Source organism: Kogia breviceps, chromosome 1, assembly GCF_026419965.1.
Source record: "Kogia breviceps isolate mKogBre1 chromosome 1, mKogBre1 haplotype 1, whole genome shotgun sequence".
Classification (NCBI taxonomy): Eukaryota; Metazoa; Chordata; class Mammalia; order Artiodactyla; family Physeteridae; genus Kogia; species Kogia breviceps.
The window spans coordinates 163,522,657-163,534,701 of NC_081310.1; the positions used below are offsets into that span (position 1 = coordinate 163,522,657).

Genomic DNA, 12,045 nt, shown 5'->3' on the forward strand with positions numbered 1-12,045 from the left:
GGGGTTCCTGGCCATAAATCTCACCAGCCCAGTGGGGTCACCTGGAACCCAGGAGTCCAGCCAGTACATTCCTTTCTGCTTTCTGCTCCTTCCAGCCCCCCGGGCACTGGGGCCCTCTATGGGCAATCTGACCATAGCCCCCAGCTCTGAGCCCCAGAAAGCCTCTGTCCAGAGAGTGCCAATCTTTCTCCAAGTCTGACCTTGAGATCACGTGGCTTTGCTTTGAGCAGACCTGCCCCAGGCTCCCTGTGTCAGGACTTCCTAACTCTTTGTGCCATGGAAACGTTGGGCAGTCTATGGACCCCTTCTCAGAGTAATGCTTTTATTTATTTAGTTAGTTTTGAATAGATTGTATTTAGTTAGTTAGTTAGTTTTGAATATATATTTTTATTTATTTTTGCCTGCGTTGTGTCTTCGTTGCTGTGCACGGGCTTTCTCTAGTTGCGGTGAGCGGGGGCTACACTTCGTTGTGGTGCCCGGGTTTCTCATTGCAACGGCTTCTCTTGTTGTTGAGCACGGGCTCTAGGTGCATGGGCTTCAGTAGTTGTGGCATGTGGGCTTCAGTAGTTGTGGCTCGCAGGCTCTAGAGTGCAGGTTCAGTAGTTGTGGCGCACGGGCTTAGTTGCTCTGCGGCATGTGGGATCTTCCTGGATCAGGGCTCGAACCCGTGTCCCCTGCATTGGCAGGCGGATTCTTTTTTTTTTTTTTTTTTTATAAATTTATTTATTTTTGGTTGTGTTGGGTCTTTGTTGCTGCATGCGGGCTTTCTCTAGCTGCGGCAAGCAGGGGCCACTCCTCGTTGCAGTGCGTGGGCCTCTCACTACGGTGGCCTCTCTTGTTGTGCAGCACGGGCTCTAGGTGTGTGGGCTCAGTAGTTGTGGCACTCAGGCTCAGTAGTTGTGGTGCACAGGCCTAGTTGCTCCGTGGCATGTGGGATCCTCCTGGACCAGGGCTCGAACCTGTGTCCCCTGCATTGGCAGGCGGACTCTTAACCACCGCGCCACCAGGGAAGTTCCTGGCAGGTGGATTCTTTTTTTGTTGGTTTTTTTTTTTTTTGTGGTACACGGGCCTCTCACTCTTGTGGCCTCTCCCATTGCAGAGCATAGGCTCCGGACGTGCAGGCTCAGTGGCCATGGCTCATGGGCCTAGCTACTCCGCGGCATGTGGGATCCTCCCGGACCAGGGCTCGAACCTGTGTCCCCTGCATCAGCAGGCCAACTCTCAACCACTGTGCCACCAGGGAAGCCCAGGTCGATTCTTAACCACTGAGCCACCAGGGAAGCCCAGTAATGTTTTTTAATGCATAAAATAAAATTCGTGGCATTGCAAGGAAACCAATTACATTGAAATACAGTTATTAAAATATTAAAAATACAAGTTTGCAATATAGTAACTATATGTACTTTATGATAAGATCAAGATGTAGTGGAAGTCTAGTCCCAATGACTGTTATATTTCCATAGTGATGAGCAGAAATAATCCATCCAGATATCTGCAACAATTGTATGGTGACAGGAAAAGGTCACAGAGGGACTGTGGTTTGATGCCTTCATTCCTAATGGCAGAATATGGTGAATTTCAGTTAGAGGTTAGTGAGATACAGTAATGCTTTTCCCATGCAAGTTTGTGAACCCAAGTACTGCCCATGGGCTCTTCTGGAGGGTGTGCTAAGTGAAGTGAGCTAGGGGAACCAAATGCTGAGTCTGAGAGGAGAGAGACTCACCCCTAAGCAGCCCACTTCCTCAGAGCCTGATTAAAATACAAAAATCTACCATAGTCTTTTAACAGAGTCACAGACTCACAGGCTTCCAGAGATAGAAGGGCCAGAACCCCTTCTGTAGTTGCCCCCACTGGGGTACCTGGTTCCCAGCCTTGGCTTGTGCACCTCTAGGGATGGGAACTCATGCTCATCCCAGGCTGGCCAGGTCCAGCTTCTCAGAACAGCCGTGACCCTGTCTCTTCTCACCCAGAGATGAAGCAGATCCATGCTCTGAGCCCACAGCTAGAGGACAGAGAAAGATAAGGTCCTGACTAGAGCTAAAATACCTTACTCATTCAGCATTCTCTGATCTGCTCTCTGCCAGGCCAGAGGTAGGCAATGGATACGCTGAGACTTACATTTGTTGCGTGTGTGCTCAGTACTAGTGTGCTGGGGCTGAAATTGACATGATGCCGTCGTCTCTCCAGGGAGACAGATACTAAATGAGTAAACACACATATCAACATGTCATTGCAATTTGTGATAACGGCTGTGAAGAGATGAGCAGGGGCCTCACAGAAGGAGTGACTTCAGATGGGGGAGAAGGGAGATCAAAGAAAGCCCTCTGGAGAAAGTGACACCTAATGCAAGACTTGGAGGATTGGTTAGAATCCGCCAGGCAGAGGGGAAGAGCAAGTGTGGAGGAGGCCCTGATGCAGGAAAGAGCTTGGCTGCTGTTAGGAAGTGACAAAGGCCCTGGGGCCAGATGAAGCTGGAGAGGAGGGTAAGGGCAGGTGGTGGGGTCTTTAAGCTGATGCTAAGAAGTCTTCGTATTATCTGAAGAGTAACTGGCAGCCCTGAAGGGGTTTCAGTAGGATCTGTTTGAATGAATAAAACAAAGTCTCCAGGAGCTCTCAGGCTTGCAGTAAAGACATTAGCAAGATGAAATATAAGAATGAGTTAAAAAACATTTTACTTCTGTGCTCTAAGCCCCAACGAGAATGTGCCTCCATGCTTTTCCTCAGGCTGAGCTCTCTGCCTGGATGCCTTCCCCCAAGCTGTCTCTCTGCTAGGTCCAACAATTCAGCTAAACTTTTCCTAGCATCAGCCCCTCCAGGATGCCATCCCTAACGATTTAGCTGTTAGTGCTTCCCTAGAGCATAGCCCTGAGCATGCCAGGTGCGCTGTTCACAGCATCATTGACTGTTTATTTGTCAGCGTCCCCCCTCCCTTCCTTCAAACTACCCCTGGAAGGGGTCGGAAGTGGGGCGCTGGAGAGAGGAAGTTGCAGAACCTTCAGCTGCAAACTGGCTCCCCTCTATGCCCTCCCCAACTAGTCTGGGATTGGGGCTAGACTCTGCCACCTGCTGGCAACAAGTGGAATGGCAGGCTGGATGGGGGGCGGAAAAAGGGGACTCCTAGAAGCAGTGAGGCCCACTTTAGCTTTTCTGAAGGGTAATCACACAAGACCTAGCTGTGTGGAGGGCCTAAGCGGGCCTGATGACACGGGGTGGCAGAGCTGGGCTGGGAACAGGAGGGAGGAACTGAGCGTTGATGGAACAGTGGCTCAGAGATGAGGACACTGGGTCCAGCCCTGTGGGGCTGCTGAGGCCTGAGTCCAGATCTTAGACCCAAGCCAGACCAGCAAGGGCTCCAACTTGTTACCATGGGGACCCAGGGCTGTGTCCATATAGCTGGGGAGATGACCACCCCCCCCCCCCCCCAGCTGGATGAGGACACCTAGAGAGAAGGGACCAGCCTCAAAGCCAAGTGTCCACCCACACCACCCCTTTTCCGGAACAACTTGTTTTGCTCTAAAGCTTGGGACTTTGACCTGGGAGATGTGTTTTCCTCCTCTTGGTCACATGATGTCCTTCCTGCTCATCCCCCTCCCGCAGGTCCCCAAGCATGGCCCAGGGAGTTCTTGTCCTTCCCCGGGTTCTATAGGGAAGTGGGGTGCTTGGATGAGAGAGGCAGAGGCGCTGGGACTTGGGGACTGATGGGAGAGGCTGGGCTGCTCTGGGGGGGGGGCAGTGGCTGGAGGGGGTGTCCCTGCCTGTCGTCTCTTCTTGGATCTCACCTTCCACACTTTCTCGGACACCCACTCTCTTGGAGTTTCCCCTCCTACTGCACCCTGACTCCTCTTCCTTTGAAAAACCCTATGCGTTTGGCTGTGGCCCGGTCCCTCACTGCTTCCCTCCTTGCCCTGGCTCTCTCCTGGCCACATGCATGTGCACCCACCCACACAGACACACCCTGGGGAGACCATGCGATCCCATGCCTCAGCTACCAACGCCATGCTACAGGAGGCTCCCCAAATGCGCCTCTCTACTCCAGACCCAGGGATCCCACTGCCTTCTGGATGCTTCCCTCTGGAGCATCCACAAGCACAGTACATCTAAACCTGTAGCTCACCATCCCGCCCTACCTCCTGAAACTTGGTCTGGCCCCTTCGGAGGCACCACCAAGCCTGAAACTGGGAATGACCCTCAGCTCCTCCCTGTCCCTCACTCCCCACGCCCAGCTAGTCAGTGTTCTAGTGACCATGTCCCGTCCATTTAATCCTCCTGAATATGGCTCAGACCCATTCCCTCTACCCTGCCCTGCTGCAGCCCGCGTCCCCAGCTGTTATAGCAGCTTCCCCATGACCTCCCTTTCTCCGGTCTTTGTGTTCCCCTTTCATTCTCCAAGCTGTCCAGAGGTGTTTTCTTGAATGCAAATCTGACCCTGTGACTCCCCTGCTTAGAAGAAGGCGTCAGTGGTTGTTTGTTACATTCAACCCAGTTCCCTGCATTCTAATCAGTGATTCCCTGGCTGTTCATTAACACACAGGGTGCCTACTCTAGCCAAACTTTGTGCCAGAACACTCTGAAGACACCAAGTTGGGGTAGGACAGACAACAACTGTCTAGGCATAGGAGGCATCGCTCACCTCCAAGCCACGTTCCCCTACATCATCTTGAGACCCCATCGTGGCACAGCTGTGTGTACCAGCCATGGTAGTGGGCACACACATACACACACAGGAAGCAGGGACGAGGCGTGATGTCTGGGTGCTACCACTGGCAATAGAAAGGGCTGCCCAGGAGGTCTTGTGAGCAGCCGTCTGGTGGTTTCTGGGCAGGGACGCTGTGGAGGGGCTTCCAGCTCACGCCCTGGTTTCTGGGGACCCGCCATCTCTGAGACTTTGCCCCAGTCTTCTGGCTCCTTCTTTCTTGACATCTGTGGAGCCAAACTCCAGCATCCCTGGCTTCCTGTACTCCTGGGGGAGGGTAGGGGGTGGGGAGAAAGGAAACCCAGCATGGCCCTTGGCCCCGGGGCCTCGACAGGTCATTGGGTCATTCTCAGTTCCTGAGCTGGAGGGTCTCATGGGCTCCATGGGATCTTGGGAGTTGAGGGTCCAGGGGTTCAGGGCCCCAGACTTGGACCTTCCACCTGGGGTGTCCTTCTTTTGTCCTCTAGAGCAGGGCTGTGTTCACTTACTTCTCTCCCTGTGATGGGTGGAGAGGGATCAGAAGGTGTGTGCAGAGGCCTCTGACCAAGCCCAGATCCTGTCCCAGCTTCCAGGGACCACCTCTGGGGCCAAGAGGAGGAGCTGCACTGGGTCAGGTCAGCTGGGCTGGGTGGGGAAGGCTGGAACTGGGACCCTCAGGCCCTCTGTTGTGATCCCTATGGGAGAGGATGCCTTTAGAGATTACTGAGCTGGGCAGGGAGTGCAGGGACAGAAGCCAGGGCTGTGTCCCAGGACTGGGGCCCCCGGGGTCTGGCTTGGCTGAGTGGGGACAGGTGAGGGGAAGAACAGGAAATAGGCCAGGCTCTCGGGGAGAGGGAAGCTTTGACCTTTCCCTAGCCTCTGGGAATTTCCCCCTTGTCAGGAGCCAGCCGCCAGCCGGCCAATTAATTAATCCCACCTTCAGCCTTCCCAGAGGCCCCGCCCACTGGGCTCATTCAAGGCAGGAGCAAGAATGTGTCACTGCTATCCCCAGAGCCCAGCCCCACTGCCAGGAAGGGGGAGCTGATGCAAGACTCCAGGAGGCCTGAGGCTTAGAGGTGAGGCCCTGATTCTCCCCACATCTCCCAGGACCTCAGACCCATGGTCTCTGGAAGATGACCTCGAAAGCCAGCCTGAGTGGGCTGGGCTCCAGCCAGGGGAGGCCAGGCCTGGCACATTACCATGGGAGGGAGGGCAGGTTCCCTCCACCTTCCCTCCTCCGTCCTCCCTCTCCTCCTTCCTTACTAGCACCTCTCCTCCAGGGTCAGACGGAGACCAGGCTGATCTCAGCAGACACCGACAGGCCCCAGGGCAGCTCCAGGAGCCCAGATTCCAGCGGTGGGAGAGAAGGCCCAGGAGCAGCCTGCAGCCATGTCAGCCCTCGGCCTGGTCATCCTGGGTCTGCTTACGGCAGTGCCACCTGCCAGCGGTCAGCAAGGTAGCACAGGCCTGGGCCAGCCTGGGGTGGGGACAGGGGCTGCAGTACGGAGAGGGCCACCCTGGGAGCTGGGAGCCCCGGGGTGGAAGGGGTGGCCTTCTGGTCCCTCTCATCACCCTTGGCACCTACACTTTGGAGCGGGAGCAGGGACGGGCTTAGCCAGAGGAACCTCCAAAGGCAGACACAGGCTTCTGTCTGTGACTTGTTTCCCACGAGTGAGAAATGGGGGCAGCAGGGGAAATATTGGATCTAGGGTCTAGGGTCGGGGAGGGGAGTTGAGACCCACGTTCCAGGAGCGGGAATTGACCTAGAGGTGGCTGGTTGCTGAGGGCAGAGCGTGGGGGGCTATAAGGAGGGTGGGAGTAGTGTGTGAGCCACCCCTCAACGGCAGGATTGTTTCAGGGGCGGGCAGTGCTGTCAGGCATTTGCCCATGGCTTTGGCCTAAGTTGTTTCAGCTTCCTACCCAGAAGACAAGTGTCCCAGAGTGGCCCCCACCATGTGCCTGAGCTCTTTGTCCAGCTCTGCCTCTGTCTTGCTGTGTGGCCTTGAACAAATCACTGTCTGTCTCTGAGACTCAGTTTTCTCATCCATAAAATGAGGACAATAAACCTGCCCCACACACCTCCCAGGGCAGCTAGCTACCACTCATGGGTGGGGAAGAGCTTCACATTGGTAAAGCACCACACCTACCATCCGGTGTCAGCCCTGCGCTGTGAGGCTGCATTTGAAGCCAAAGTCTGGGGACTCTGCAGGTGGGATTTGGGTCCAGAGCGGGTTGGCAGAGATGTTCCCAATGCACGCCTCCTTTGCAGATGCCCTGAGCTCTCATGCATGTCTGCTTCAACTCTGTCTCTCAGGTCTTAGAAGCCCTCTGTGGGAATCGAAGATCAGAGAGGTGGAGTAACTTATGTGGGTCACACAGCAGAGCAAGAAGGGACAGAGCTCAGATCACCTCTCTCCTGCCCCAGGCTCTGCCCCTTATGCTATATGTTCATCCCAGAGCCACCTGGAAGGAGGAGCAGTGTCCCTGGTGTGTCTGGAAGGAATTGGCTGCAGGGTCTGGAAGAAGCAAGGACAAGCCTCCCAGGGCTTGAGCCCTAACTCCCAGTCCTTGAGTAACCACTGACCTGAGGAGACAATGGGTCTCAACCATTGATTTTTTGGGAAACAATGAGTCCAAAATACAGCTTTTTGGCAAGTATGGAACTTACAGTAAGCATACTGTGTATCTTTTGTTACCCAAGGAGATAAGCAAGGGCTGACCTGGCCGCAGGACAGAGTTCCCAGAGCCCTCCCTCCTTCCCAACACCTGCCAGGCTCAGAGAGTGCTTGGAGAAGAGGCAGGGCCTCCCTGCAGCAGGAGAGCTTTCGGGTAGACTCAAGGAAGGACTTCTGAGCAGGAGTGAGGCAGAATGAGATTTTTGCTGTTCAGCCTGGGCCCCTCAAGATGCAGGATGGCACTAGGGATGCAGGTGTTTTGGCCTGGAGGCAGGACTCTTCAAAAGTCTCCTGTTGGCCTCTGTCCCCTCCTGAGACCTCTAACTGCTACTGTGTGTCTGTCCTCTGTGGGGCTGGGCCCCCTCGGGCTCACAGAGCACAGTGATGTCCAGGGAGAGGAGAGCCCTTTGGGGCTGCCAGTGGCTTAGGGCAGAGACTTCTGGGAAACCTGAGCGTTAGAGGTGGTGTCAAGGGTCAAGGGGCAAAAGGCAGAGAAGTTGCCTGGAAGGGGCCTCAAATTGGTTTCTGGCCCAGTCCCTGGGGCACTGAGCCAGAGAAGGCAAAAGGAGCTCAGGTTTGAAGCTCCCCTCCCGGCCCCCAAGACCCAGAGGAGAGCTTGCCCCTCTGTCTTGACTTTCCAAAGACGTTCCGTCCCACCCCTTTCTCTGGGCACACCTGGCACCCTGAGCCAAGCAGCCCCGTCCACACCTGCACTCCCACGCCTACCCAACCCCACAGAAACCTCTGTTACAAAACAGGATCTTCCAGATGCCAGCCTAGGCCTATTAGTTCTGTGCTGCCTCAGCCTGGGAGCCAGGGAGGAGGGGAGCCACCCTCACTGGAAAGGCCTAGGCCGTCTGTTCAGGGGGCTGCCCTTTGGTCCCTGGGGCCTAGGCCCTGCACGTGACCCACTGCAGCGGGGGAGGGGTGGGATGTGGGGTGAGGGGGTGCTCTGGGCTGCCTGGACCTCAGATGCTGCTCTCTCAGGCTTGTTCCCTTCCTCAGCTTCTTTCCTTCTTCCCAATCCTGTCTTCCGCCAAACCACGGTCCCTTTCATAAGCCCAGGGGTCAGATAGGTCCTTGCTCCCCAGAAGGTCTCCACTGGTCCCGGCAGCAGGCTGGTAACCTCTAACAGGCCCCAGCTCCGGGGCGCGTGAGGCCCCACCTGCACTGGCAGCCCCACTGCGCCCAGCCCGCCGCAGCACCCGCCCCCCACTCCTCCCTTTCCAGGCCTGGGGAACCTGCAGCCCTGGATGCAGGGTCTTATTGCCGTGGCTGTGTTCCTGGTCCTCGTCGCAATCGCCTTTGCTGTCAACCACTTCTGGTGCCAGGAAGAACAGTGAGTGCTGTGCGGGGGGGCCCTGGGAGCTGGACCGGCGCAGTCCAGGAGGTCCCAGGACCACGGCCACTGCTCTGGTAGCAGTGAGAAGAAGGGCCGCAGAAACCCTGAGCCCATTCCTCTCACTGTGTGGAAGGGGCACCGAGGCCCGAGGTCTCAGGGGCCAGAGCTGAGGCTTGCTGGAGCCCAGCCCTGCGAGCGCACTTGCTGTGCTTCTCTTCCTGGAGTCTCAGTGTTTCTATCTGCATAGTTGGGACAGTGGCCCGTCTGTGATGGACGCTGTGAAAACCCCTGGGCTGGAAGTTTCTGCCCCTTCTTCAGGGTCTGCTGCTGTGTCACATGCAGGGGCTACAGAGGGGCAATGGACAGACACTACTCTTGTGCTCACGGACTCCCAGACCAGAAGGGAAGGCAGACATGGAAGGGGTGACGGCAGTGTGAGTGCTGATGCTAAAGGAGCAGGCAGAATGCTGTGTGGGCCTGAGCTGGGGGCGAGGGTGTGGTCAGAGAAGTCTTCCTACTGTAGGTTTATCCTGAAGCCCAGGCAGGAGCCAGTCACAGCACAGAGTGGGGTGGGAGAGCACTGCCGTTGAGAGAAGAGTCACTGGGGGTCCTGAGTTCGGAGCAGAGCACAAAGGTAGAAGGTGTTGGGCTGAAATCCAGCTCACTCCGCACCTGCTGACTCCGGGGCAAGGCTGCATCTGCCCCCAGCTCTCACACAGGCGACCTGGTGCCTGGGTACCAGCAGCAGCACCGTAGGACCCACTGAGGGAATGGAAGCAGCTCATGGATGGAGAGGCCCGAGGTGAGGTCGGCGGAGCCCAGGCCAAGCAGAGCCTCGGGCACCAAAGCCCCGAACTTTGGGCTTTATCTTTAGTGCCATAGGAATCCAGTGCAAGTCTGCAAGCCAGTCTTGGGATGAGATGCGGCCAGAGCAGAATCACCGGCCACCCCGTGGCGGATGCTTTGGGTAGGGCCAGTCTGCAGGTGAGGTGAGTGATGAGGATGAGGTCAGGATAGAGACTGAGCTGTGGAGGTGGCAGAGGGGATGGAGAGAGAGTACAGGTCTAAGAGCTTTCTAGGAGGGGGTGGGGACACTGAGGACAGGAGGGAGGAAGGACAGGGATAACATCCAGGCTTCTGATGGGACCACGCACTGAGACACAGACCACAAGAGGCAGATCTGGGGCAGTTTGGGACATATGAAGTCTGAGGTGCCCATGGGATGTCCGAGGAAAGATGAGCAGTGGTGAGGGTTCCTGTAACCCTCATAAGCGTGGTGTCTGGGGAGCTGGGGACAGAGGACACACCTGAGTAAGAGGCGAGGAGATTTTTGTCGGAAATATTTCTTTCCTCCACTGGCCCCAGCTCTGCCTTCAGTGACAGCTCCTACCGCCTAGGAGAACCTTGGCGGAAATCTAGGGCAGACACTGAGTCCTGCTGGGTCTGCCCTGGAGCTGAGCTGAGGCCAGAGGAAAACAGCAGAGGGAGGCTAGGAGGTGGCCGGTGCAAGGCCTGGGGTACATCTTTAGTAGATCTCAGGCTGGGACCTGAGGGCCCCATGGTGGAGCAGGGAGAAAGGTGTGTGGCCCCATTGCCAGAATCAGGCTGCTGACAGGGCCCTGCTGCAGAGAGGAGCTTCTGCCCTAGAGCCGATAGAACAGGGCCTGACTGGACTAGAGGGAGGAGGGGGAACAGAGGGAGAGGGGACCCAGGGAGCCCTAATGATGAGCTCTGTCCCCAGGGAGCCTGTGAACATGGTCATGACCCTTGGAAACAAAGCAGATGGGATCCTGGTAGGAATGGACGGCAAGTACTCCTCGATGGAGGCCGGTTTCAGGTGAGGTGCTAGGATAAGGCTGACCACCCTGTGTTCCAGGGTCCCCTGGGGACCTCAGGACCAGGTGCTTCTGAAGGGGAGAGGGCTCAGAGGATGGGGGCTCATGTGGGGAAGGGCTCAGTGAAGAGAGGGGGTTCCGTGTGGGGAGATGGTGAGCGATGGGGGCTTTGAGAGCACTGCAGGGCTCCATGGGGACATGCAGCCTCAGTTGGGGAAGAGGGTTCCGTAAGGGGAGGGGGACTTGGTGGTGGGAGGGGCTCAGGGGGTGGATTGGGACTCATAGGGGTGCAGTGGGGAAAAGAGGCTCAGCGTGGGAAGGGGACTCTGAAGGGATGAGTTGGGGGACTCAGTGTGGGGGGGGGAGGATCTGTAGGGGAGGGAGCTCACTGGGGAGGTGGGTTCAATGGGGGCCCAGTGGGGGAGGGGCTAGGTGGAAGAGAGAGATGGGGTTCAGGGGTGGTGGTGAGAGGCCTCAGGTCTCAGGTGCAGAAGACCAGACGTGGTCAGGGGAAGCCCCTTCTGGGGCTCAGACATTTATTCTGGAAGACACTGGCCTCACAAATGTAAGATGGGGCAGGGAGAAGGGGATGGGACAGAAGGAGCAATGACCCCTGTCGTCCTCTTTCGGGTCCAGCGAGCATGAGAATGCCTACGAGAACAGCCTGGAGGAGGAGGGCAAGGTCCGCAGCACCCCAATGTGACCCCTGCTTCCTTGTGCCCAATGTCCAGGCCCCTCCTTCGGCTGACTCCTCCAGCCCTCACACCTGCCCCACCCTCCAGCCAAGCTCGGAGCTCAGACTATGTCCAGGTTGGGGCTCAGCCGTGGCTCTGGGGTCCTAGGGGGCCTCCCACTCAATTCAGTTCAGAAGACCCTTCTGAAAAGGACAATCAGCTCAGCACCTCCCATCCTGCCTCACATCTCCCTCCCTCCAACCGTGGAGATGGCTCTCATTTCTGTGAAATAAAGACGTTTTGTACTTCTGGGTCTGAGGCTCCCAGGGCTCAGAAATATCTCCTCAGGCTACCAGCGAGCCCTGATCTTGCTTTCCAGAATCATCTTACAAAGCCTCTGTCATGGTGATTCTGGAGGATTTCCCAGGAAGCCCTCTCTGGGAGAAGCCCTGGGGCCAGGGAGCACACCCCTTACTCTAGGCAGAGACCCTCCTACAAGTGCCCCCTCTCTTGACCTGCCTTTCACAACTACAATTCTGGGAGATTCTGGGGTCTTCATGCAGCACCAACATCCTGACACCCTGTCTCCATGCTGCCGGGCACTGAAGTGGGCTCGCTCATCTCTCATCCATCCAGCTCTGTCTTCCTGCCCGTAGCCCTTCTGGGCTGGGATTTGGGCATAGGAAGCCCCAGGAAAGAGTCTTGGGCTAGGACTCAGGAAGCCCAGATTGGAGTCTGTGGTCCTCTGCTGACTTGCTGTGTAACTTTGGAGAGTCACTGTCCTCTCTGAGCTCTGCTAACCCTCTGTGGAGGATTTGGGCAGTCCCACCACAGAGCTCGAGTAGAA

The 12,045-nt window shown here is 56.6% G+C and overlaps 1 protein-coding gene across 1 annotated transcript; it reads left to right on the forward strand.

Annotated features, from left to right (window-relative positions):
• The first annotated feature begins 5,629 nt into the window (after positions 1-5,629).
• Positions 5,630-11,504, forward strand: PDZK1IP1 (PDZK1 interacting protein 1). The gene is made up of 6 exons (XM_059061380.2): positions 5,630-5,748; positions 5,953-6,128; positions 8,578-8,686; positions 10,431-10,526; positions 10,585-10,590; positions 11,161-11,504. Exons 2-6 carry the CDS (start codon positions 6,062-6,064, stop codon positions 11,225-11,227), a joined length of 345 nt encoding a protein of 114 aa, XP_058917363.1. The 5' UTR covers positions 5,630-5,748; positions 5,953-6,061; the 3' UTR covers positions 11,228-11,504.
• Positions 11,505-12,045: the final 541 nt, after the last annotated feature.

What these genes read in the sequence shown, in the direction of transcription:
- PDZK1IP1 (XM_059061380.2), top strand. Translation starts at nt 6,062, where the DNA reads ATGTCAGCCCTCGGCCTGGTCATCCTGGGTCTGCTTACGGCAGTGCCA. An exon ending in ACCTGCCAGCGGTCAGCAAG is followed by an intron (nt 6,129 to 8,577) that starts GTAGCACAGGCC and finishes CTCCCTTTCCAG; the next exon opens with GCCTGGGGAACCTGCAGCCC. An exon ending in TTCTGGTGCCAGGAAGAACA is followed by an intron (nt 8,687 to 10,430) that starts GTGAGTGCTGTG and finishes CTCTGTCCCCAG; the next exon opens with GGAGCCTGTGAACATGGTCA.